Source organism: Vanessa atalanta, chromosome 30 (genome assembly GCF_905147765.1).
Source record: "Vanessa atalanta chromosome 30, ilVanAtal1.2, whole genome shotgun sequence".
Lineage (NCBI taxonomy): Eukaryota > Metazoa > Arthropoda > Insecta > Lepidoptera > Nymphalidae > Vanessa > Vanessa atalanta.
The window spans coordinates 668,880-696,876 of NC_061900.1; the positions used below are offsets into that span (position 1 = coordinate 668,880).

General features: G+C 34.6%; 3 protein-coding genes across 5 annotated transcripts; 2 read left to right on the forward strand and 1 right to left on the reverse strand.

Annotated features, from left to right (window-relative positions):
* Positions 1-80: 80 nt before the first annotated feature.
* Positions 81-27,983, forward strand: LOC125075142 (4-hydroxybenzoate polyprenyltransferase, mitochondrial). Of its 3 annotated transcripts, XM_047686754.1 has the most exons (8): positions 81-220; positions 438-599; positions 22,252-22,625; positions 24,313-24,488; positions 24,652-24,799; positions 25,835-26,028; positions 27,015-27,203; positions 27,598-27,983. In XM_047686754.1, exons 3-8 carry the CDS (start codon positions 22,268-22,270, stop codon positions 27,781-27,783), a joined length of 1,251 nt encoding a protein of 416 aa, XP_047542710.1. In that variant the 5' UTR covers positions 81-220; positions 438-599; positions 22,252-22,267; the 3' UTR covers positions 27,784-27,983. The 3 variants fall into 3 exon arrangements, with proteins under 3 accessions (XP_047542710.1, XP_047542709.1, XP_047542711.1); XM_047686753.1 differs by lacking the exons at positions 81-220; positions 438-599 and adding an exon at positions 20,753-20,972; XM_047686755.1 differs by lacking the exons at positions 81-220; positions 438-599 and adding an exon at positions 21,036-21,054.
* LOC125075140 lies at positions 2,021-20,002 on the reverse strand. Its single transcript, XM_047686741.1, has 15 exons — positions 19,765-20,002; positions 19,470-19,575; positions 18,502-18,721; positions 17,612-17,695; positions 10,943-11,066; positions 10,234-10,360; positions 9,780-9,935; positions 9,446-9,603; positions 8,089-8,233; positions 7,556-7,662; positions 6,905-6,999; positions 6,234-6,392; positions 4,726-4,872; positions 3,919-4,364; positions 2,021-3,388 (listed from the first exon to the last, which is right to left on the reverse strand). The coding sequence occupies exons 2-15, from the start codon at positions 19,551-19,553 to the stop codon at positions 2,336-2,338; spliced, it is 3,105 nt and encodes a 1,034-aa protein (XP_047542697.1). The 5' UTR covers positions 19,554-19,575; positions 19,765-20,002; the 3' UTR covers positions 2,021-2,335.
* LOC125075146 lies at positions 13,634-16,660 on the forward strand. The gene is made up of 4 exons (XM_047686758.1): positions 13,634-13,842; positions 14,493-14,991; positions 15,468-15,649; positions 16,554-16,660. Exons 1-4 carry the CDS (start codon positions 13,685-13,687, stop codon positions 16,645-16,647), a joined length of 933 nt encoding a protein of 310 aa, XP_047542714.1. The 5' UTR covers positions 13,634-13,684; the 3' UTR covers positions 16,648-16,660.
* Positions 27,984-27,997: the final 14 nt, after the last annotated feature.

Here is a 27,997-nt window from a genome sequence, read left to right on the forward strand (position 1 = left end):
GAACTCGACAATACTGAATACTGGCATTTGGCAGTAGAATATCTGATGAGTGGGTGGTATCTACACAGTCGGGCTTGCAAAGGCCAAGTAAACTACGCCAAAAATAACCTTATTTCATTGCTCATTTTAATATAATATTGAATACTAAAAATCCATTCAGATTATACAAATATTGAAAAAATTTAAAGTGTTAAGTAAAAAAAAACAATTGAATTTCTAGGTAAATGAATACAACCTTTCAATTTATATAAATACCTTTATTGACTAAATCTTAAAATAAATTCTAATTAGAACTTTGTTACGTAATAAATTAGTTTTATATTAAATGTTTGTTTACTGTATTTAAAACTCACAAATCGGCTTAACAAACTATGTTAATTGTTACTTACTCTATTTGAAGTGTTCTCTTTTTTATATATTTATTTGCTATTTTTCAGTTCCTGATTGACAACAAACAGTTGTAAAATCGAAAAAAAAATAAATAAATATAATAAACCTAATGGCATTAAAAAAATGTTGATCGATCAATGATAAGATGATAAATACAATGATAAGAGCAAAAAAAGAAAATTAAATAAATGCTCTTCCGCCATCTTAAGGTAACTAGTAGCTTGTTATAGACAGACTACCAAATTTTCTTCGTCGATCGATAATCTTTTCTTTTTATTTTCCTCAATTATTGAATGGTCGAATTTCCACTGGGAGTATACTTGTATTGATAACAAAAACATATAATTATAATGAACAGGCCCCTTGTAATCTTGAGTGTAGGGTAACAGAAAAACTAGTAACTGACTTGAAACATCAGTGAGGCTCCCCAAAAGGTCACACATATCTTTTAGAGGGAGGGCAGATCGGCCGAACATTTCTCGAACTCGGGCGCTAGTTATGCTTAAGAGGGGGCTGATAACGAAAAAATCTTGATAGAGAAGTATATTGGTACCGGATCCGGTAGACGTATAATGATGCCGGATCCGCTGGATTACCGGATCCGTTTTTCCGGATTGCAATCCCTCATAGAGAAACAGCCCCTATTTATATCATAATAATAACTGAAATAGCAGTTATTATTATGGTATAAATATATTCACATTCAATTGATTTCCAGTGACAGGAGTAACGAAAATAAACACCTTTGACCTTGAATTGCCATGACGTCATTGGTTGAGATCTAAATAAACTGTGGTATTCATTTTGGGTTCGTGAAGACTGCAGAGAAGGTATTAATATTCGTTAGAGAAATACTGACAGATTTCGGCTACGTCAGCCAATCACCAGACAATTACACAGACTTATTAGTGCACAAGTTTGTGCATAAGCACAGGTGCACTCTATTCTCTCCTAATAATCAGATGGGACGGCAAATCTGACAAAATCAGAGAAAAAGTTTTACCGCAGAAGCAACAGCTTAATATGCTTTCGAAAGCACACTAACTTCTCTCTCTTGGCTGTTGCTCTACTACGTTACAACGACTGAACAAATACGAATGAATTTTGGCATAGAGATTGATTATAATCTAGGATGGCATATACGGTACTTTTTATCTCTAATACATGCTCCCCTCCCCTCACACGTGGTAACTAGTGAATACTTGCGATCAAAAGCTAGTGACATAATAGTGACATTTCTAGAGATCTCACTCTAAACTTACGCCTCTAGAGATAAATTAGGACATTCGTCGTCAAAATTGACTATTTTACCAATATTTTATTGATCAAATTTTGTAAATTACCCACACAGTAACAGCCTGTGAATTTCGCATTGCTGGGCTAAGGCCTCATCTCCCTTTGAGGAGAAAATTTTAGAGCATATTCCACGCCATTCTACCAATTCATGGAACATACATTTCCTTAGACAAGAAATGAGACATACTTCTACTTCCCTCACCTCTAGTCCAGTCCTAACCAAAAGTTCTTTCAAATATCGAACTCTTAAGTTGCGTTCACATGTGTCGATTTTAGTCTACTGATAAGCCCAAAGCGAAAGACCAAAAATATTTTGGATTTCTTATATAAAATAAAGTCTAGATAGACTGTCAAAGCTGAGAACTGTCGTAAAATAGTGACCAACAGTTGCCCACTAAGTACACGCACACTAGTAAAGTAGTATGACGTTTGGCGAGTCAAGTGTAGCTGTCACGCGCACAGAGATAATAAAAATGACTCGTTTCATCATTCATTATTAATCTCTGATTGCTTAAGAAATATCTCGAGATCACATCCTCATTTAATCAAAGTCGGAACATCTAATTCAATTTAAACAAAATTTACAAAGGAACAAGTATTCATCAACTAAAAACGAATCATATGAGCGCGCTATGAATCACAATAGAAACTACGTCCCGGCTGTTGTATTTGATAACTTCCGCCTTAAAACGTCAATCATAGCTTTCCTTTTCTCGTGATTCCTCTTACTAATCATTATAGTTCGTCTAAACGCGTTCCTTGTTCTAGTTTTAATTGTTTTTCCTTCACTTAAGCCTTTCGTTTTCGTTTTCTCTTCAACTTTAGTCTCAGGCAAACTGAAATGTATACCAAATTCCTTACGATTTTCCAAATCGGCGAAATCGTTGACATTTTCTCGCGACATTTTGTTGAATATCTTCAGAAACTGCCAGAATTGTATGTCGCCACCTTTAATATTATTCTCGTAGAACTCCTTCAATTTCGGATCGCACTTGTGTTTGTTGACAATCGGTTTCGGTTTCTCGTATCGATTGGGATTTGTTATCTGTGGTTTGTCGTTCAGCTTTAACAATTCTTGTTCACTCAACTTATGCTTCCATACTTTCTTCTTGAACGGCTTAGCGTTTGGATTGTGTTTCCTCGAGTGCAACTTCAAAGCGCTCATCGTTTGGCATATTTTCACGCACTTATCGCACGGAAACAGCATCTTTTTACCGTTGTTTTTTGCTTTCCTGTACAGGAGCTTCATTTCGCTCAAATAATCTTCACTATTTGGTAAATTAATCTTTGGCACAATAATATTGCTCGATATATTGATTTTTTCCTTTTCCACGACCCATTCGCCATCTTTCTTAACCAACTTAGTTTTCGTTAAACCTTTATTGTCTAATTCGCGTTTTTTCCTATCAAGAGCGACGTATGCCCTTTTATTTAGATTCTTGACGCTCGGTATGACTTCTATTTCGGTGAAATTGTCATTTTTTATATTGTAATAGAATCTTGAACCATTATTGTTATCTTTTCTATCTTTTATTCCGCCGAAAGGTAGTTTTATATTTAACTTGTGAACTAAAAGCATATGTCTTGGTAGGTTTAATTTGGTCACGTAGTCGCATAGAGGACATTTCTTTAGCATATTAACATTGCACACGTCGAAATGTTCTTTGCAGTGATTTATTAATTTCTCTCGCGTTTCGTACAGCTGAAAATTATAATATATACTAAAACAATATTTAATTATTTATTGTATGAAAATTGTTTACCTCGAGATAAAAAAATAAATAAATAAACGAGTTTTTCGCTATTTTTTCTCAGATCCGAAGTGTATATTTTCCGAACCGGTGGTAGATTTTTATTGGTATGAACTGGCGAAAGAATGTAAGCGTTTTTTTAGTGTTAATATTTTCAATGATAAATTATTTTCATCTGAAACGGCTTGGTGGCGATCGTTTCGCAGTAGGGTTGGTTAATTCCCATAAAAAGGAATACCGTTGAATCGAACAACGGTATACCTTACCGGTAAATAATCCTTATGTATATAAGATTTTAAATTAACATGGTTATTTTTATTACTACAAGTATCTAAAACGAGATATTTACCAAGATATTTTAGTCGAAATATCGAATTCCAACAAATAAAAATAAAAAAACATGGTAAGTATCCCGTTTTTAAATACTTGTAGTAATTCTTATGTAAATTTTACAAACTATTCGTATATACCGACGACTTACCTTGAAACAAACGTAACATTGATGGGAATTGAATTTAATCCTTTTCGATTGCGATGTTTTTTCATTATCAACATATTCACTATCATTTAAATCTTCATTTCCAATAGTTTCGTCATCACTACAATCATCATTCAGTTTCGTTATAGACACATCCATAGTGTCGATATTTGCATTTGATTTGGTTTGATTTGCTTCACACGGTGTCGATATTTTATCGTTTTGTATTTCACTTGTGTCTTCACATTCAACAGACTCATCATTATTATAATTATCATTTAGTATTGATTTGGAATCATTTGCAGTTTCAATGATTCCATTTGATTTGGTTAGATTTGTGACACATGAATTCGATTCTTGTTCGTTTTGTATTCCATTCCTATTTTCTAGTATTGTGTTGTAAATATTATTAGGCTGTGTTATAGTGACTTCGTTGATTTCAACTTTAGCTGGAATACCAAATGCAGAGTGAAATACTTTGCAGTTATACAGCGTGCATTTAAATTTGAACATGGACTTAAAACTTAATCGAGTTGATATTTGTTATTTAGCTTTTTATTAAACCTGATGGTAAATGTTCACCGCCCAAAAACATTGAAAGCTATAAGAAATATAAAGAATCCCCCACATTGTCAATGCGCCACCAACCTCGGAAACTAAGATGTTATGACCCTTGTGTATGTGTTACTGGGTCACTCAGAAATCAGAACAGCAATATAAAATAACCCAGAAGACCCAAGACAAGTTGTATGTACATACACTTAAGTATGAATTCTCTTAACTTTGTAATATCACAAAAAAATGTTTCACCTTCTTCCGGTTCTCCTGCGATGTCTATTTCAACTACCATACGATGCTGTCTCTTTCCAACCGATGAGTTCGTCCCCGTCTTACATTTAATGATGTTATCTATGCTAGTCCTGGCTTCATTGTAACATTTCGTATCATACTCCGAATCTATACGAGATGAGAGAATGGAAAAAAAGTAAATTATAGCTCTTGATTCTCACACTGCTGGGCAAAAAATAAATATTTCAGACAACATTTGGCATCCATATTCTTACATGATAATTAAAAATAGAGTAAAATACAGATAACGAATACACACATACATATAAAACTATTAATTCAATTAAACAAATAATTTTAAATAAAAAAGGTACGTGTCACAGGCCACCCTGTTGGAACGAATTTGCTTTTGCTATACATTATCTATTAAATAACACACAATGAAACAAATTAAAACGGATTGAGGATAATTAAAGAACAATAAATAAAATTGTTACTGAAAATGCCGCGTGTATTAAAACAGTAACAAAAAATAAGTTGAAATACCAGGGCCGGACCGTAAGTCTGGGCTAACACTATTTAGGGGCCCTAAGTCCTGGGTTTGATTAATTGCAGAACTCGCAGGGCTATAAACAATTCGATCTGTTTAATTTAATAAAGGATTATTTCGCATTATCGTCTATTTTTGACTTTGACTTGATTTAGCTGGGGCCCCCTTGAATCCACGAGGCCCTGGGCTGAAGCCCAAAAGGCCATATGGTAGATCCGGCCCTGTTAAATACATTATATAAAACCATATTCAATAGAAACAGACAAAGAGAGGAAAAGATCGCTTTTTCCGAAACTTCTAGAAGTCCTATTAATAAATCAAATATCCCAATAGCTGGATGGTCTATATCCGGTATTGATCCAGCAATACTTGTATAGGAGAGGTCTATCACAGCAATGCCGGAGGTCAGGACAAACCAATCAGATTACAAGAATCTTCAAAACAAATAAATAAGAGGGTTGTCAGTCACAGATTCTTCTTGACCAAAAAAATTAGTATAACCCAATTTTTTCTATACCAATATTATAAATGCGAAAGTAACTGTCTGTCTGTTGCTCTTACCCGGCCAAAACACTGAACCGAATTAAATAAAATTTGGTTTAAAGCAAGCTTGAACTCCGAGGAAGGATATAAATCACTTCGTACCTAAAACTACGACCTCCCCCTCTAAAACGCGACCGGTAAAATTAGTTAAACTATATATAAAAAAAAAGACAAAACAGTTCAGTACTATATTCTCTTCTCTTTGTAAACTAGGACTCATCGGTGCCTTGATCGCCTGGTGCGCCTCAGCGCTCACTGCGTCCATCAAGGGACATCACGAGATCGCATGCGAATACTATCGTGAATCGAATATCGACTGGTCCAACTAACTATTGCTATTTGGCGGTAGAATATATGAGGAGTGGGAGGTAGAGGTACCCAGACCTTTCACGAAGCCCTACGACCGGGTTAAAAGACTTGGTATAAAAACTCTTACCTTGAACGTTCGTGTCAGGTCGCATAATATGTTCTATAAAGAAATCTTCAAAGCGAGTCACTGGAGTTATCTTCTTCGCCTTATTCTCAACGGCTCTCGATATATCCTCCGAAAATACACCTTCCGAATACTCCGTTGACTTTTGATCTGGATCCGAGTCTGTTGAAATATATTCATGATGTTATAAAGTCGATACGATGTGCCTGTATTTACACTGGCTAACTCACTCTACAAACCGGAACACAACGGTACTGATTATTAGATTTACTAATTATATAGATGATAAAAAAGCGTGGAGTTAATGCTTGACTTCCAGGCAGGTTATATTACATACATATATAATTGTAGAATAATTCATGAGTGGATGGTACCTATCCAGATGGGCTTGCGAAAGCCCTACCACCAAATATCTTTAAACATATTTTTTTGAATAATGCAACATTATTAAAATAAAATAAATTAATCGTATACTGATATTTTTACACTGTGACAATGAGTTTTCGTAACGCTTATCAATATAAGCACTCGCTAATTTGAGGGTAGTTTGTTATAGTGGAATTATATAACACATATATTATAAAAATGTTATATAACCTTGCATTCTTTATCTCTTTGGACAATTTATTGTAAATTCGTAAGATATTTAATAAGTTTAATATTATATTACTCACCGCTTAAAGGTTCAACTTTGACTTCGTGCAAAAGTTCTATCTCTTTCATATCGTTGTGGTCCTCTTTTAAGATAATTTTAATCTTCTTCGGTCTCCTAAAATATACATTTACAAAATATCACTGATTATAAATGTCCTTCCATTCTGTCTGTATGTTTGAAATTCAAACATACAGATACTATCGGAATTTTCGTACAGTGGTTACTAATGGACGGAGTGATCCACGAGGACGGTTTAGGTGTAAATTCATTACGGTTTTTGGTTAACTTGCTGAAATATGACAATGACTGTTGAAGATGTCGGAAAAATGCTGACCGGGAGCTTCACTGGCGCCGCGTAAACCGTTAGAGTTACAATTATTACGATAAAAACGTTAAGATCCTTGGCTTATTCGTGTAAAACCTTGTACGTTACAAAGTAATCTCATATTCCAAATTCCACCTTAGATGTTTGGCAGTGCGTTCAGTCAATCAAAACAAAAATGTTTATAAATCTTACTAAATATTATATAGAGATCTCCTAAAATTACTGATCCAATTCTAAAAATTATTCACGGGTAGAAAACTACATTATTTCTGAGTGCTATAGGGTATATAAATGACCCGCGCGAAGCCGGATGGGTCACTAGTGTGATATAAAAACAATACTCACGGCCTCCTCAAAGACATGTTGTATTTGATACAATGTGTATTCCAATAATGCAACTTGAGATATTTGTGCATTTTGAAGTTTTTCTTGCAAATCTTACACTGTCTGTCCTGAAAGAAAATTATTAGCATAATAAAAAAAAAAACACTTTCATTTATGACGGATTGTCTATGAGAACGTCACTGTCAGTACGTGACAAAGAGGTTGCCAGTTTAAAAAGAAAATATTTCCGGATAAAGACAATTATTAGTAAAATATCGTTTATAAATACGACTTTTAGTGATGACGGCTTTTCTATGAAAATATTGTATTATCATTGTCACTAGCGAGTATCGCGTAACGAAGTGGCCATTTTGTTCAAGAATATATCGATACGTCGAGAACGCGTGGTGTGTCAGCGGCATATCGGCATATCGATAAACAATTAGTTGATTCCTTGATTATTTATAGTCTAGACAGTCTAGATAGACTGTCAAAGCTAGTGTGACATTTGGTAATTATCAAATGTAACTGTCGCTCACTGTTAATCAACTCACCTTCTCGAAGGCGTGCCCGTATTTGATGTGCATGACGAGACTCGGCTTGTTGTAGGTGAGGAAGCCGCACGCGTCGCACTGGAACTGCTCCCTGACGCAGTGCTTCTTCATTATATGAGATCGGAGGTAGTTTTTACTGTAAAAACTGAAAAGGAAAATTATCATCATCACTAATAACACCCTCATCATCACTAATGACATCGTCATCATAATCACTATTAAAGCCCTCATCATCATTGATAATACCATCATCATCATCTGTTAACATCCTCAACATCACTGATGATATCGTCATCATCATTACCATTAACATATCATCGTCACTATAAACATCCTCATCATCACTAATGACATCGTCATCATCATCATTATTAACATCCTCATCATCACTGATGACATCGTCATCATCATCACTGTTAACATCGTCATCATCATCATTATTAACATCCTCATCATCACGAATGACATCGTCATCATCATCATTATTAACATCCTCATCATCACTGATGTCATCGTCATCATCATCACTGTTAACATACTCATCATCACTGATGACATCGTCATCATCATCACTGTTAAAATCGTCATCATCATCATTATTGACATCCTCATCATCACTGATGACATAGTCATCATCATCACTGTTAACATCGTCATCATCATCACTATTAACATACTCATCATCACTGATGACATCGTCATCATCATCACTGTTAACATTGTCATCATCATCACTATTAACATACTCATCATCACTGATGACATCGTCATCATCATCACTGTTAACATCGTCATCATCATCACTATTAACATACTCATCATCACTGATGACATCGTCATCATCATCACTGTTAACATCGTCATCATCATCACTATTAACATACTCATCATCACTGATGACATCGTCATCATCATCACTGTTAACATTGTCATCATCATCACTATTAACATACTCATCATCACTGATGACATCGTCATCATCATCACTGTTAACATCGTCATCATCATCACTATTAACATACTCATCATCATTATCGAAAAAGCATCACTACTATTTGTAGAATTATCATGATAAAAAAAATTAATGGTAGAAACGTTTTGAATTTTATTAGGAACTTAATTTCTGATAAGAGATATAATCATTTAACTAACACTCTCTGAACAACGTTTATAAGTTAGTCATTAGCAGCCCGTAAATGTCCCACTGCTGGGATTAAGGCCTCCTCTCCTTTGAGGAGAAGGTTTGGAGCATATTCCACCACGCTGCTCCAATGCGGGTTGGCGGAATACACATGTGGCAGAATTTAGTCGGTGGAGATTAAAGGACAGATAAAAAGGGAGGGTTGAACTCACTCACCTGGTACCACAATAATCACAAACAGCGCTCTTCTCTTTAGCTCTGTGTTGTTTCATGTGGACGTTCAAGCGATTGATACGCGTGAAGCGTTTCTTGCACAACGTACAGACATACTGCTGATCCGGGTAGTGAATTAAAGAGTGCTTTTTGAGGGTACCCTGAAAAAATACCCATTCAGTCGTCACAAGAAACTAAATTCCCTATAATTTTAAAACGAGTAAAACTGCGAAGTTCAGTTACTCATCCCATGATATACTAAAACCTTCTCCGAATCGCGCTCCATCAAAATTAAAGATTCCTCACCTACTATCAAATTAAACTAACTAGAACTTACCTTATCCTTGAACTTCTTCGTGCACCCCTCATAGCTGCATTTGAAGGGTTTAAAATGGACATGTTTCGTGAGATGGGCCGCCATATTGTACTTATTACTTATTTCCACGCCGCATATGTCACATTTACACGAATATATCTTCTCGTGGACTAATTTCTGAAGGCATTGAAATTATTATTTATAGCCGTCAAGTCAAATTCAAAATGTTTGATGTTAGATAGCCGTCCGTCCGGCTACACACGAATACAACAAAGGTTTATATACAACTTTAAGATTGAAGAACAAACGTAAAAGAAAAGTTCCATTTTCGGCTACGAAAGTTGACTGATGTACGACGTTGATTGTTGAAAATGTCGGAAAAAGTCATCACGATGGGGAGCTTTACTGGCACGACGTAAATCAATAGGGTTTCACGTGAAGCCGGGACGGGGTATCTCTACACTGAAATACTTACAACATGAGAGTTCAAGGTGGTGTTCGATTTGAACATTTTCCCACAGTGACTACATGGTTTTTTCTTAACTTCCATGTCCAAATGAGTCTCAGCTATATGGGCTTTCAGCACTCTCTTCGTTTTATAACTGGAAATAAAAAACAATGTTGGAAGAGAAGTGTATGGAAGCCCGTATACTGGAAAAATTATTCAAAAAGTATCAGTCTGTAATGTCCCCGTTTTCTAATTTTTTTCCGTATTAACGACGTTTTCGTCGGAAGACGAGTTTGGGAGACTCGTAAATTGGGCACAAATGGAAACCTCAAGGAGATTCTGGATTACAATCTCAAAATAGCGATCCATACAGACACATTTTCTTGGTGGCAGGGCGTCGTGCAAGCTCGTCTGGGTACTACCATCAACTCATCCGATATTCTACCGCCAAACAACAGTACTCAGTATTGTTGTGTTCCGGTTTGAAGGATGAGTGAGCCAGTGTAACTACAGGCACAACAGAAAAAACATCTTAGTTCCCAAGGTTTGTGTATTTGCGAAGTAAGGAATTGTTTAATATTTCCTACAGCGCCATTGTCTATGGGCGGTGGTGACCACTTGCCAATGCCATAAAAAAAGGTTCATATCATCTTAGTTACCTACTTTGTAAACTAAGTCGTCACCTCTCGTCCACGTATTATTATTATAATTATAAAAACCATTGTTGTACACAAACCTCTTTTCACACATCTTGCACTGATAATGCTTCCGTATGCCCAGATGTCGTTCGTGATGTTTTCGTAACGTCGAATTATCACGACACGCATAGTCACAGAACTGACATTTAAACGGTTTTATATCTGAAAGAGAATTTTGTTATTTATCACGAGTAACATTAAGTGAGGAACGGGTGTAGAGAGGCACTATATCAGCGGTGTGAAAAAAAACACACTGTGTGTCTTTCACTGGTACATTTTCAAGACAGGGTATTTTCTTTTCCGAACCGGTGGTAGTGTTTAATTTGACAATCAATAAGTAAGTGTAATGCTTCTATATTTAATAAAATTCGATTTGTTTTGTGAAGTAAAGAAGATGGTACTTGAATTGCGTGGGACCTAAAATGTGTTAATCGAGTTTGAATCAATTACTCCGCAATATTGAAGTGTTTTTATATAATTACCAGTAAACTGATTTAAATATGTGTTAAAGTGATTTGTGAAAAAAAAAATACGGACAGAAATAGTACTGAACAGTAGTAATGCTCCTTTATAAGGAATTACTAATACTAGAGGGCCGCCCGCGAAACTTACGCGTATAACTAAACGCGTATATTTAAAAATTTCGGAATTTCGAGACCTAAAACAGGTCTTGTTTTGATTTCGTTCCATTATAAACTGCAAGTAACTCATCTACATACATTCAGCGCTAAAATTATGAAACCTTGTTTGAATAAAATTTTTAATGTCAAATAGTATAAATTGGTTCAGTTAGAATTGGAGTTTGTCGACAACAGTTTACTTTAATTTTGTCTACGTTTTTCATTTTTTTCCTTATACAGCCTTAGTAGTGCTTCCTAAAATTGATTCTAATAAATTTAGTAAATTACAATTATGAATCATCTTTATTTTTCTAAATATACGACTGGAGCTTTTCAAAATGAGACCTTAACCGAATTTTTGATGTGCAGCTAAAAAAAATCGGCTTACGCTATCGTTACATAGTATAATAGAAAATATGCAGTATGCTTAGATCTTTAAAATGACACAACAGATTTTGATGCGGTTTTTTTTAATAGATAGATTGATGCAAGAGAATGGTTTATACATATAATACATGCATAATATACTGATAATTTAAAATTTAAAATTTAATTTAGGTTTCTGAAGTGATGTCGTAAATAAATACATTTCTTGCGCTAACATTGCAAACGCTGGCTGAACCCTACGAGATAGATCAAAATTAGGTACCACAGTGTTGTACACCTTAAAAAAGTTTTCAAAAAAGTCCACGTATATGTCTATCTCTTAGGGATAGACCACAACAACGATTTTTATCCTGTACTTTTACGAGAAATAAAGGTTTATTTTCAAAGCGATTTGGTGAGGATTGATCTATGAGGGTGAGAATATTTCCTCACCCTCTTAGAGAGTGAACCTGTGTTTGCGCACACATTTTTGAACTATAATATGTCCTGCGTAGTTCGCTGGTCCCTCTTGAGATTAGCCGAGACTGAAGTCAGGACGATATCATCACTATAATTTTTGTTTAAAACTCTGAAATCATGTGACTGATATTAAAAAGTCGCCATAAAATACAAGTACGAACGCAAAGTCCATGTAATTAGAAAGCAATTACGATTGAATTAACAGTTAATTTCGTTTTATAGCTTCACTAGCTAAATATTATGACATTTCTTATTTTTTTCGTTATTTATAGCGTAATTAGGAAAAGTTGTTATTAATGTCAAAAGACATTGGTGCTCCTTAAATTGCGCTACTAACCTTGCAAAATAAGATTAGATGTCCATTATGTACTTAGACTTCCTCGATCCGAAATAAGGCGATTTATATATGCATGTATGGCTGTTTAGCGGTATTATATGTGATGAGTATATGGTACCAACCTAGACGGGATTGCAAAAGGCCCTAACACCAAGCTATGTCCATCTGATAAGATCGCAAAATCCTTGGCAAAATTAAAAGACCGAGTAAGGCCGATAGAAAGAAGTCTTTCTGTCAAGACATTCTCAATAACAACCCAGAGTCTGGTATTGACAATGTTTATACGATCCTTCTGCCTTATATATACGATCTTTCCGATTTCTGCTCTAATGAAATATGGAAGCGAAGACGTCTCCTTATTAGCCAGTCTCTAATAAACGGACTCCAAGATTTTGCATCAATAACTCCAATTCAAATGTAACGTATTTAATTCGTTATGGTGTTGAATTAAATACGTTAATTCAATACCATAGCGACCTTCAAAACTATCTTAATTCAAGTATCTCCAGAGCAAAATCATCTTCGCAATATTTGTGATATTCCCAAGTCAAATAAAACATCAAGATTCACATCTAATTAGCAAAAAATTAATGCAACACTCTTGAAAACTATTGGGTTTTTAATTCTAAGAACTAACTACCCATTCGGTAGAATAAGGGTCGACGTAAAACGCTTAGAGCGTATTAAATTTAACTCTATTGGTTTACGAAGCACCAGTAAAGCTTCAAGTCACCATTTTTTGACATATCTAACAAGCAACGTCATAATTCAGCCTATTATTCTTAACGAACCTCATGAGTCAGTCGTAAATCCATTGATGAAAAGTTTCAATGAAAAACAGACAGAAAGACGTATCGGGAGAACTTTGCGACACTTATAAAAACGAAGGTACAATTAGCTCGAAATTCATACGCCAATATTTAGCAACTGTTTCCATAGTATTAGAAACAGCAAAACGATTAGTCGTTTTCACATAGATGATAACTCTGATGTTTCTCTGGTTAATAATTTTAAGACAATCGCTTTACATGATCGAAGCGAGAGTTTACTGTGAGGATACAAATACTATGCCTTGGATGCCTATCGGATTTTCGTGTCCTGTATTATGTGCAAGCATCAGGAACGCAATTGAAAGGTACTATTATGGTTTTATATGAATGGTTAATATTTCTTACGGCGTTAATTACTCTGCTTCTAACAATCTAAATTCTTATTTTTTCTGTAGTTTTTCTCTAGTTGATGTAATAGAAATAGATTAACAAAAGAAGTAGAACAAACGAGACAGCTTTATTATCTTGGTGTGCGTGATAACTACGCTTGATACATTTGCCAAACGTCGCTTCGTAAAAGGCTAGGCTGTTAATTGAATGGATTACCCATAAACTACTTGCCTGCGACATACATATATATAAATACATTGGCAAATGGGTAGACATTGCACATAGACGTCGCTACTGTAAGAAATATTAATAATTCTCTAACCACCAATGCAACACTAAACTCTGGATTTAAGATGTTATTAATAATCTCCAATGTATGTGTAGTTAAACTGGTCCACTCACTCTTAAAACCGGGACACAACAATAATAAATTTTGTTTGTTGGCGGTAGAATATGAGATGAGTGGTGGTTTAATACTCAGACGAACTTGCTTAAAACCCTACCATCAACGTGATATACATACACGACGATAGAATAAAATATTATGACGCATGCGATTTGTTGAGGCTACATATCATAGATATTAAAAAAATATATTAATTATATTTTACTTTTTTAATTGCAGATTGATAATGACAGATTACAATAAATCCGTTCAAGAACAGTTGGGACATAAAAATATAAATAAAAAAATATTTAAAGATGATTTCGTTAACGAAGATATAATATACATCACTGTGCATGGACTAAGGCAAAATTCTATACGCGATAAAGACGACATTAAAGAACCTTTTCAAAATGACATTTCATCAAACGTCAATTCGCACTCACACATACGAAACAATAGAATATTTAAAACCCTACAAAATAAAAAAGATACATCAAGTCCAAATAAAAGTAACGAGAAAATCAACGATATTTACAGTGAGGATTTTAAGAAAAACAAGACAACGAAGAAGTGTTGGCATTTGGTGAAATTTAAACCGAATCAGTTAATCGGTAAAATTGTTCGAAAAGAATGTTCTAGACGATCCAACTTCGACGCTAAATTCTTATCTATAATGACGAATGTTTTAAACGAATATGCGAATACGAGGTTCAAATTCACCAATGAAATGACTGAGGTAAATATACTCCCATTTATAAAACAAACTAGAATTTTTAAATTAATTTTATTTTAGGGTAGTTACAGGCACAAGGGACATAACATCTGAGTGCCCAAGATGCAAGCGCATTGGCCTAAGGAATGGTTAATATTTCTTACAGTGCCATTATTTATGGGCGGTGGTGACCACTTACCATCAGGTGGTCCTTTTGCTCATGTGCCAATCGATACCATAAAATAAATAAAAATAATATTGTTGATGATGATGATTTCGTTCTGATAGATTCATCATTATCGTTAATGCGCCACCAACCTTGGAAACTAAGATGATATGTGCTTAGTGCCTATACACTGGCTCACTCATCATTCTAACCGGAACACAAAAATACTGAGTACTGCTGTTTGGCGGTTGAATATCTAATGAGTTGGCGATACCTACCCAGATGGGCTTGCATCCTGCCAACAAACAATGCAACACAATATTGCCAATTCCAGATTCTCCTGGACAATATATTCGGTCAGAACACAGATCTCCGCAACAACATATTCGACGTCAACAAACTCCTCAAATATTTGAGGAAATCTGTCGACCTGCACAAGAGCCATTCCAATGTGATCACATTGAAGTCTACTCATTGTCTCACGATATCATTACCCGGATGTTTCTGCAAGGCCGGGTGAGAATTTTTATTGTTAACTTGCTTATGTCCGCAGGGAGGGGGTTATATGTTAGGTGAGACTAGGAAACTGTAACATCAGATTACTTGGCGGTAGGACTTTATGAAAGCCTATCTGGGAACCACCTACTCATCATATATACCATTAGCAGCCTGTAAATTTCCCACTGCTGGGCTAAGGCCTCCTCTCCCTTTGAGGAGAGATGTTCTTTTAGAGCATATTCCACCACGCTGCTCCAATGCGGGTTGGTGGAATACACATGGGGCAGAATTTCATTGAAATTAGACACATGCAGGTTTCCTCACGAGGTTTTCCTTCACCGCCGAGCAAGAGATGAATTATAAACACAAATTAAGCAAATGAAAATTCAGTGGTGCCAGACTGGGTTTGAACCCGAAATCACCGGTTAAGATGCACGTGTTCTAACCACTGGGCCATCTCGGCTCATATACTCGGCATATCTACCGTCAAACAGTAATACTCGGTATTATTGTGTTTCGGTTTGAAGGGTGAGTGATCCAGTGTAACCAAAGTCACAAAAGACCAAACATCAAAGTTTCCATTATGAGCCATATTAATGTTTCTTATGGTACCATTTTCTGTGAGCTGGAGTGGCCAGTTATAAGGTTGAAAATACAAACAAATATCCCTCAACTAAGATTTATCTTCCTTATTATGAGAAGGTTGAAAAATTTTTCAACTGTACTGTTCCGATACAAGTTGACCCGAAGGTCATAGGAATTTATCTGACACCGTGTAAGTCGATATAAAGTTTTCCTTCACTAATCATGAGACTATTCATATAAATTGGATAACTGTTCTTTGTCCGGATTTAAATCAACTGGCTGACGATTTGGTCAGTAAAGAATAATAATTTAACCATTTTTTTATTAATCGTTTTAGATACGTTGAGAGTTCTGGTCAGTGTGTTAAGCCTTCTGACTGTGTTGAAGACGCTTATTATAAAAAATATTTAAAGAGAATCATTGTTATTTAATAAAATATATAACTTCAATTTGCTGTTATTATTCGAAAACAATTGTCTAGAGCGGAAAATTTCAACCATTATTTGACACATCTAATTAAAATGAAGTCATCTCGTTCAAAGAGAGCCGCCATTTCGAAATTGAACAGCGTGGGAAACTCGTCGTCAGGGCCGGATCTACCGTATGGCTTTTTGGGCTTCAGCCCAGGGCCCCGTAGATTCAAGGGGCCCCCAGCTAAGTCAAGTCAAAGTCAAAAAAAGACGATAATGCGAAAAAAAACCATCATTTTATTGAATTAAACACATCAAACCCATTCAATTAATTGAATTCAAGTCTACGTTCAGGTGTATCTTAAGTGGGGCCCCTAAGTAGTATTAGCCCAGGGCCCCCTAAACTCACGGTCCGGCCCTGCTCGTCGTCACAGATAATACGAAGGCCGAGTCACAAAAAGTAAAAAAAAATCTTTATTTAAATAGGCTCATAAAAGCACTTTTGAATCGTCATGTTACAGTGTAGAATTAAATGCAAAGATTTGGTTTCTGCAATCGGTTCGGAATGTAGATTCTACCGAGAAGAACCCGCAAGAAACTCAGTAGTTATTCCTTTCCACCATTTTACTTACAGAGTATGTCAGTAAAGCACAATTAAATTTATATGTGTCTTGTCTAGAAATCAACAAATACCAACTCCACGATTTTAACACTAATATAATCTTGTTACATATTGAGTAATATGCCTAATTTATCAATGTTATTTGATATGATATAAAAGAAAAGAATTAAAATAATTACGAAAAATGACTTTAAATAAAATCGTTTAGGTACAATAGATAGAGAGAAAGAGAGGGAAAGATCGCCTGGGGGGGGGGGCATGACGTTTTCCCTTAAGTGACGATTTCTGTTCAATCTACTGTGAGCCGCGTTAAAGAACTTCGTTCCAAATAAATGTGCGTAACAAAATTAAAACATATGTTACCTGTATGTATATATTTATGTGTGTTCAACGAATAGGTCGAATTGAAGCCCTTCCCACAGACGTCACACTTGAAGGGTCTCTCATCTGAAAAAAAAAGATCCAGTGGCTAGCGTGATTAAGTCCTCCTGACCGACTGGAAAGGAACACTATATATGGTGCAAAGGGGTCTTGGTGAGTCTTCAATGAGACTTCCATCTTGTACATGGTTCGAAAAAGCACAACCAAGCTTTCGTGGACTAAGGTTTGGACCTTATTCCACAACACCGTCAATTAGAGCAGGGGGTTGAATTTGAATAAGCCCTGAGCCACCTAAGGCTTAGATAAATTTGTGGCAGACTTTCATCCTTCACATGCAAGTTTTCCTTCAGCGAGGATGAGATGTATTATAATTATATATAAAGCTAGCCAGGAATTGCTCACTATGATTGCTTAAGATTCACGTGTTGTAACCAACATCCACCCATCTCAACATTGCTTTTCTTCAACGCCGAGCACGAGTTAAACTCATTTAAGCAGAGAGATAATTTCATGGTGCAGTCATATTCCAATAACTATTCAATTCTAGTTTCCGCCGGCGGATTCGAAGCATCGGCGTCGGGAATCAAATCACTTCAACCCTGAGCAGAAACAGTGAAACGAACACAATGTTTCTTTTTTTTTTTTCAATAATTGCATTTACATTGCAACTTTTTCAAAGTATTACTATTTAAAACGGCCTGGAAGTAATAATTTTATTCCCAAAGCGAATTCCCTAACAATTAGTTCATTCCCTAATAATTTAATTTAATTACACAATTGTGTAATTTTGCCACTCACCCAAAAACATTGCTTTAGATACACTGAGGTCAAACCATTAAGTCATCTCAGACAGACAATCCTCCACAACTCACCTGTATGTATGTACATGTGGTTATCCAGGAGACTCTTGTAATGAAACTTCCGGCCACAGAAGCTGCACTCATGTTCTGTTGCCACATTATGGACTCGCTTTATGTGCTTACTTAAATACTTCTTAGTTTTACATGTGTGCGGGCACAGTTGGCAGGAATATGGACGTTCTGCTGAATGGAGCTGCACATGATGTGCCAGCCCCGACTTGTCCGAGAATCTCTAAACAAAAAAGTTACATCTTGACTGGTGAATTAAATTTCTTAGTCTGTATAGCAAATCACAAGTATATTTTTATATACATAAATAATTATGACAGGATCATGAATATGTTAACCCTCCAAAAAATTTAATATTTTTTAAAACATCTGTATTGTATATGCAAAAGTAAATCAGTCTGTTCGTTTGTCAATCAGTATGTTGATTAAAACACTGAACCGGATTCAATAAAATTTGGTATGAAGCAAGCCGGAACCATTAAAAAGGATGTAGGCTCTTTTTTATAACTAAAACCTAATAAAATTATTAGCAACTGGAGAAAAACTATTCTATTAACTACAAGCAAAGGTAAACAAATACTAATCCTAGTGTCTTTATTTGTGCTCATAGCTCATAGCATTAGTATCTAAATGTTGTTTTAACATTGTAATTTTTTTTTATTAATTCAGTGTACAAAATAGGTTTTTGTTGCAATTATTATTAGGATATATTTTTGTAAACTGAAATCTGTTTGAAATAACTTTTTCAAAAGTGATTTCAAACTTAAATACTTACTAGTACTCCTACAGCTACAACATATTGGATGATTTTGACTTAATTTTTTTTTAAATAGTTTTAGTGTAGGCCTAATAATTATTAAATGATTTTACTTTAAAAAAAAACAACACTTTTCATAACAAACTGGCATCCAAATAACTAATATTATAATAAACATATTTATCATTTCAATATTTTGTTAAATTGATATTACCTTAGTACATATTTTACATTTATGATCCCCAAAATTAGTTTTGGTTTTAACACTTTTCTTCGGATCTGTATCGTCCTTTGCCATGTTTACCTACTCTACTAGCATTCTGTAAAATGAAAAAAAAAAAACAATTATAAAAATTGTGTATAAATATCATCTATTAATTTAATTTATTTTCAGATTAAAATATTTTTTAAAAACGTTAAATACATTATTACATTTTCGTAGGCCTTTATTCATTAAGCGAAAAGAAGATAGAAATAAAATTGTTTTTTTTTTTTTAATTCATACGTACTTTTCGGTCGTAAGTTATTAATAGAAAGTTCATAAGTGTTTTATTTTTAACCAGCACGATCTCAATTTAACATATTAGTAAACTTTGTAAAGCCATATAATTATTATCATTTTATTATAACTGCAGTTATAACAATCAACGAAACCCAAAATCGTCGCTTGTTTAGTTGTTTTCAGATTTTTATTTTTTTAAGAAATATGACAGAATAAGCCGTCAATTGTCATGGGAATTGTTTCATCGGGGACAGTTGACAGCAGTACTGAATACTACATTATACTTTTCGAATTAATTTTTAAAATATGCAAATTGCATATAGTGTAATAGAACGACAAACCTTTTTTAATCTTATTTAGATACTTAATTTTAATATCGGATCTTACTATAACTTGTAATAATGAACGCAGACTTAAATAATATCACGAGACGTCAAAAGTTATTTAATCTTTGACTATAGAGTGTAAGGTAAGGAAAAGTATCTCATATCTTTATGTAAAAAACCGAAATATCATAACCGTTCCATAATTTGCCAGGAAATTAAATACAGTAGCCCATAAATAGATCAATCTGATAAGCGACAGCCAGTCCGGCTTCTATATATTTTTTCCGTCAATTTTCTAGTTTACATGACACAGTTGGGTGGAAACAATTGAAATTAAGGGGAGGCATTAGCAGCCAGTTTGAATTTTATGAAGTTGTTCGATCGCATATGGCACTACGCTTTTCTTAAGAGGTTTACATGGACTTCTATGGACTTCCCAGGAAATTATGCTACAAAAAAATTAGCAATAGGTCACAAGGTCACGAGTGGTGGTACCTACTCAGGCGGACTTGCAAAAAGGACCTTTTTTATACACGAAGATATTTCACCTACCTGTATACTCCATGGTCTTTGACATAACATCTGTAATAATCTTTGGTAATAATCTCTCTGTTACAATATTGTTATGTCAAATGACTTTGATATAACGCGGTTCATTCGATTTTCCGAACGAATTTTAGCGAAAATAATTAAAAATAAAATATTGTTGTGAATTTAATGCATAATTTAATTGAGCGTTTAATTTTCAATTAATTTTTTAGCTTCTTATGTGTTTCAGTCTTAATTCAGTTGTATTTTTTTTAAATGTCAGTGCTCATAACCTTGTTTGAGGAAAAAATATTTCACTTAATAATTGGATAAACCGTATCAATAGATCATAAGAAGGAAGGTCAGTCGGTTTTATTACTACTTTTGGATTTGATCTTGGCATTGAAATTTCAAATTATTTCATTAAAAAAAAAAAAAACATTGTAAGTAATTCACTGCCTATCCGCTTTTAAAAATATAATCGATGTAATTTTTAATTTGTAATATGAGGTATTTTTGAATCTTATTTTACTATTTATTCTATTAAATAATTATTTTTGAGGTTACTTAGTTATATAAAATTACTTACCTATGTAAACTAACATATATAAATATATATTTATTTGACATAGATATTAATAATCTAACTTATTTATTTAACTGTTAATGTCATTTATTTAAAAACGTAAGTCCTGTCTGGCCAAATTTCTTTGCTTATAAGTTATAATTATAGGATTACTGCTATTAAATTATAATATTTGTGTGGGCATATAAGTATGTGGTTATTTTTTGGCCTGAAATAAACAGTAAAGAGTCAGACAATTTAAATAAAATGACTGATTTTTTTTTTTTTTTGTGTAAATGTGTTTTCAGTGCTGATTGTGCTTCAAAATAAATTTGAAAGCTTAGAAATGTATATTGTTCATTTTTTTTTTCAATATTTACATTTAATTGTCAAAAGTTGTATCATTGCCAATGAAAACATTGAATATGAAAAAAGAACTGATTTACAGTAAAACTCATATACCTTTGCATTTGATTAAGGAAAACACAATTAAACAATTATTATTTTAAATAAGTTTTCATTTATTTTTATTTACATAACAAATGTTAGGACATAACAAATTATATTTAAAATAAAAAAAATAAAATTTATTCAGCTTGTACACATTAATAAAATCATAAAATTACTCTTTAAAGATTGTTTTCAATATGTCGCTTGAATTGAGAATTCTCTGGTAAATTTTTTTCCTGAAAAACTAGGAGTTCTTATTTTAATCCTAATCTCTGTGGAAAATTTTTAAAATCTTTGCGAAAATCCTCGAAGAGTTAAAGAATTTGTAAGTCAGTATTGCATAACTATCAAGATAAGCAAGCATATATATTAAAATTATTAATAAAAAAGAAAAGTTTTTAAGATGCTACATTATTCCTCAGTACAATAAGTTACACCCTACTAATGGCAACCATGAAATGCTGGGGCTTGGGGTGTGTTTATATTATACATAAAGATATATTAATCAAGGATTGTTTGTAGGGCGTAATAATGCAGAGCTTATAATATGAAATGTTCAAATCAAAAATATGTTCATCTGAACTCCTTCTGTGAGATAATACTAAATGATAAATTTATGTTTCAGCTTATAACAGATAATAATGTTCAACTCCAGCTTAAGAAGCTACAAGGTCGTAAATATAAAAACATTTTTGCTAAAAACAAATCAATATTCAAACGGATCTATTAACGTAACGTCATGTTTATGTGGACATTCTTATTTAAAAAACAAAAGAAACTCGGACAGAGTTCAATTGAAAAATGTGAGAGTTCATTCAACGCAGAGCGATCAACGTAGACAGAAAGTCGTAATTGAAACGTCGACTCCTAAGATTGTGATACACAAAATTAAAGATAAGGCATTGCCAGATGAAAAAGAAGTCGAGGCGAGTTTAAGACTAGGTTGGAAGGAGAAAATAAATCCATATATAAAGCTGGCAAGATGGGATAAGCCGATTGGTAAGAAATATTTATATATCTAACGTTTTAAAGTGAATAATTCATTACTCGTTACTTTTAAGATTTGAGATTATATTTATGACATAGGTAACACCCATGGTGGTCTGTTTATTTTTATTTTTGTCCATAATTAAAATGGGGGTACAATTTTATTTTACTCTATTCCAATCGTAACAGGAGAAAAACTAAATAAACAACATTTGACAGAAAACTGATGCGATACCATCGGTCGAGAGCTTGACTAATCTATGATATTCACTATGGATTTGCGAAAAAATTGCGTTTTGAACGTCGACGAAACCGTTAACGGAATTTTGGAAGTAAAATTAAAGTTTAAATAAGTTGTTAAGTATAATAGTGATGCAGTGGCGTAGCATTGGCACTGAGCCGAAATGGCCCAGTGGTTACAACGCGTGCATCTTAACCGATGATTTCGGGTTCAAACCCAGGCAGGCACCACTGAATTTTCATGTGCTTAATTTGTGTTTATAATTTATCTCGTGCTCGGCGGTGAAAGAAAACATCGTGAGGAAACCTGCATGTGTCTAATTTCAACGAAATTCTGCCACATGTGTATTCCACCAACCCGCATTGGTGCAGCGTGGTGGAATATGCTCCAAACCTTCTCCTCAAAGGGAGAGGAGGTCTTTAGCCCAGCAGTGGGAAAATTTACAGGCTGCTAATGCTAAAAAAAAAAAAAAAAGTGGCGTAGCATAGGTCACTAGCACCCGGTGCGGATTCCAGATTTGCCGCCCTCTTATTTTTGCAATCCATTATAAAAAAAATATAAATAAATAATAGTTATTAAGAAAGCTTGCGCTTGCATCACCCATGCATAGAACCTACATAGGTACCTGGGTATTTGGTATTTGGTAACAACAAAAAAAATTACGAAAAAAACACTGAAAAAATTAACTTCTTAGTTTAATGGCTTTTAGTTGTGCCCACAGGGCACAGATTATTTTGCCAATGTCACGTAGGATGGAGAAAAAACGAAAGACATTTATTGGTACGGTTGAGGAAACAAACCCAATTAAATTTTGAAGACTAGTATGGTAGTAGCAATTTCCTTGTTATTCCTAGAACAACACAGACATTGAGGGTTAATAATAAAGTAAATTAAAAATTAATGTTAATAATCTGAACTATATATACTAAAATTTTAAAAATTGGACAATTCACAACTTAATTTTATTACATTTAATATATTTATATAAAAAAGAGCAAAATGGACGGAATAAACACAAACGTCAACAAACATTCAACATGTATAGGGCAAGGGACTTTAGAAGGGAGAATGTCGTAAATGGGATGAAGAATTTTTGGCCAAAGGAACAGGATATGGGTTGCGGTACCTTCGTCTAGGCCACATTCACACAGCGAGTGATCTCGAACCCTTATATATAAACCCCTCGACCAATGTTATCGCTTCAATTTGCTGTCAAATGTTGTTCATTTGGCTTTTCTTCTCTTATGGATGAAATAGAGTATAGGGCTTCTATTGAATCTTTTTAATAGTTACATTATAACAGTTACTCTGTGTGTTCATAACTAGCCTAACTGAAAAAACAATCAAATCTGAAAATATTTTTTCAAATCTTACTGATAGTTCTAGAAATCAACCCATTTAGACAAAGGATTCGGTATTATTATGTCCATATATGTTTGTTTTTGTCATTAATTCCAGGTGTATATCTCCTATACTGGCCATGTTCGTGGTCAATAGCCTTAGGTTCCTTATCGGGTACAGTTCCTTTGAGCACGAGCTTGGAGACAGCGGGACTGTTTCTCATCGGTGCTGGTTTGATGAGGGGAGCTGGGTGTACTATTAATGATTTATGGGATAAAGATGTGGACGCACAGGTGAGGATTAGTGGATTTTTACACCAATTACATTAGCTATGTGTATTAATATAATATCACTTGTCCTGCCATTTTGTAATGGCAGTCATTCAGATCAAGTAATATGTCGCTGAAAATCGTCTTAAAATGGTACACACATAGTATTTTTTAAATTATTTTGAAGGTGGAAAGAACGAAAGATAGACCGCTGGTTTCTGGAGCGCTGTCAAATAAGCAGGCCTTTGGTTTCCTAGGCCTACAATTGGGTTTAGCTCTTGGAGTGTTGTTACAATTGAATTGTTACAGCGTGGCCTTGGGAGCGACGAGTATGAGTAAGTATCCGCTCATCACGTGTTCTATCGCTAAACAGTAATACTTTGTGTACCAATGATTGTAGGTTGAAACTCATTCAAGCATCGCTGAATTTCCATGTGATTTTGTGCTTGGTGAAGGAAAACATAGTGAGAATACCTACACGTGTCTAATTTCAATGAAATTCTGCCACCTGTCTCTTCAACGGCACGTATTGGAGCGGCGTCTTTGAGTAGGCTCACAATAATCTCCTCAAACGGAGAGGTGGTCTACTTGTTACTTTTACCAGTTTTTACTAGAAGGGTATCTACAGGAATAAGAGACATAACATCTTAGATTTGGAGGTGGTGCATTTACGACGTAAGGCATGGTTAATATTAAGCCGATGTTTCGTCTGATAGAACAATTCACAGATCGCACAGTTAAATAGTAATAATAATGACAAATTCTGGGCAGTCATGTTCTCCTGGTAGTTTGGAGTTTTATAGAAGCTCCAATAATTTACATACACGTCTGTATGTAAATTTTTGGTTATTAACTTAGCATTTGTAATATTAGTATGGAATGGACGGTGAGAAGGGTGTGGTGCTAAAGTGGCAGAAATCAGTTACCGATGTCGGTTGCTTTATATAAAACTGTTTTTCGCCTGCGGCTTTACCCGCATTTTAAAGGTTTGTATGATTGGGTTGTAAGATTTAGATATAAAAAGTGGCCCATGTCCTTCCTTGGAGTTCAAGCTTGCTTTATATTTGGTCTACAATCTACAATTACATCTTGGCTTTCGAAATAGAACAAAGTAATTATTTTATGAATTTGATCATCATTTATTGGCATGATAAAATGGCAATTTAATGGCATGGATAGCATGGTTTGAGAAAAAAATATTCTCAGGACAAAAATATCTGCCATATATCCAATAACCCGAAAGAACTCTCTTCCCCCCTTAATCGCGAGAGTCGCTTCGTTACCATTCGGCTGTCACGAAACCTCCCTCTTCTTCGTTGCATTCGATGTAAACGTTTTATGCTTCAGCTAAATGTCTCTTTTTTTTCCAGTTCTAGTCATTACCTACCCCTTAGCTAAGCGTTTCACGAATTACCCCCAAATCTTCTTGGGAGCAACTTTCAACTGGGGAGCCTTGCTCGGCTATTCGGCCGTTACGGGATACATCCAGCCAGAAGTGTGCATACCTTTATATGTATCAGCTCTGTCGTGGACGGTGTTGTATGACACGATATACGCGCATCAGGTATGTACTTTTTTTTTTAATTATTCATTATAGTTAGTTCGATTTGTAAATAGGGCAAGTGTTGGTAAGACATCGCCGCGAGTGGACATTGGTCTCGTAAGTGTTAATATTAACTGTCTTGCTTCGCCAATACACCACCAACCCCGAAATCCATTTGCCAGGCTGCCTACGTATGCTATAAAAATAAATGATAAGTTTTACTCTTAGTAAAATTCAAAACCAAATGTAAATAGTATCACAAATACTTCACACATGTAAGGAAGTCGTCCATTTGTGTACACTAAAAATGAAATAGAACCTAAAATTTGCCCTTGTGGAACACCTATTTTCAGTACGAATCTAGAACATATCAATTTATGAGAATTTAATTTTTAAATGTCTTAAGTAATATTAAAAATGTTAATTTAAAAATTTTAATCTCATGTGAAGATAAAAATTTAAGTCTCAAGGAATTTTGCTTAATACTAGATTAATTTGCTTAATACTAAATATATTCATAAGCGTGGCCTTGTGATTGTTGATGATAATAAAAATTGAAATCTACTCTATTGACATATTCTGTCATTAAAATGGTGGAAAAGAGTAAATACTGAGTTTCTTGCCAGTTCCTACTTCTCGGTAGAATTTACTTTCCGAACCGATAGCTTTACATTAAATCCGACACTGTACAATGGCGATTCAAAATTTGCTTTTACGAGTCTTCTTGAATAAATAATATTTTGATTTGATATCATTCGAAAGTGAGTTCGTCTATTTGTAACTCAAAATCAAAATATACTTACTTACTAGAAGCTACCACCGGTTCGGAATGTAGATTATACCGAGAAGAACCGCCGAGAAACTCAGTCGTTACTCTTTTAACTTGTTGTTACTCAACCGGTTGTTATGAATTTTTGCATACAAACAGGTTTACAGAAAAGGACTTATGGTAACTAATCTTTTGTTAATAAACTAGAAACCAGTAAAAAATATCATAACAATTTCAGGATAAACACGACGACGCACGTCTTGGTATAAAATCGACAGCGCTAACGTTCGGCGAGCACACGAAACCTGCTCTAACCGGAGCTCTGGCAGTCAGCCTGTCTGGCTTGATACTGGCAGGCCAGGCTGCCCATATGACGGTGCCGTATTATGTAGCTCTTGCGATGTATGCGGCACATGGTGGTAGACAGGTGTGTATATTATTTTATTATACTAGTAAAGGGCCTTCTTTAGGGAGGGGGTGATTCTGACGCCACCACGTTGCTCCATTGTGGGTCAGTGGACATACATGTGGCAGAATTTAAACCGATACTTGACTTTATTAGAAAAAAAGGCTCAGCGGTTATAGGTAGGCGGTCGAGCAAATGGGCCATCTTATGGTAAGTGGTCACCACCGCCCACAGACAATGGCGCTGTAAGAAATATTAACCATTCCTTACATCGATAATGTGCTACCAGCCTTGGGAACTAAGATGTCATGTCTCTTGTGTCTGTAGTCAACGCTACCTTTAACTCTATCTTTCTAACAATCAAATTTACAAAATAAGTTTAAGTTGTTGGTCAATTTTCACTTTTTCTTTTCAGATATACACCTTAAATACAGACAGTGCGGATGATTGCGCAAAAAAATTCAAATCAAATTCAATGGTAGGCTTTATAATACTTTTAGGCATTTTAGGAGGGGGCTATCACCAATATATAGAAAATAGGGAGAGAAATCGCGGTAAGGAAGACGTTAGTGTAACTAAGAGCTGTCTTTTTAGCTTGTAAGATTTGGGTGTAATATTGTTTGCCAGTTATTAAAATAATATCGAATATTGATCACGGAATATTGTCGTGGAAACAGGGTTTGCAATGTCGCTGCTTTCCGCCATTACAATATGAAAATGTTTAGACATATTCGAATACCTATTTAGTTATATTCGATTCGTTAATTTATGAAATAATCTTAATCATTGCGTCAAAATAATTTGATAAGTTTTGG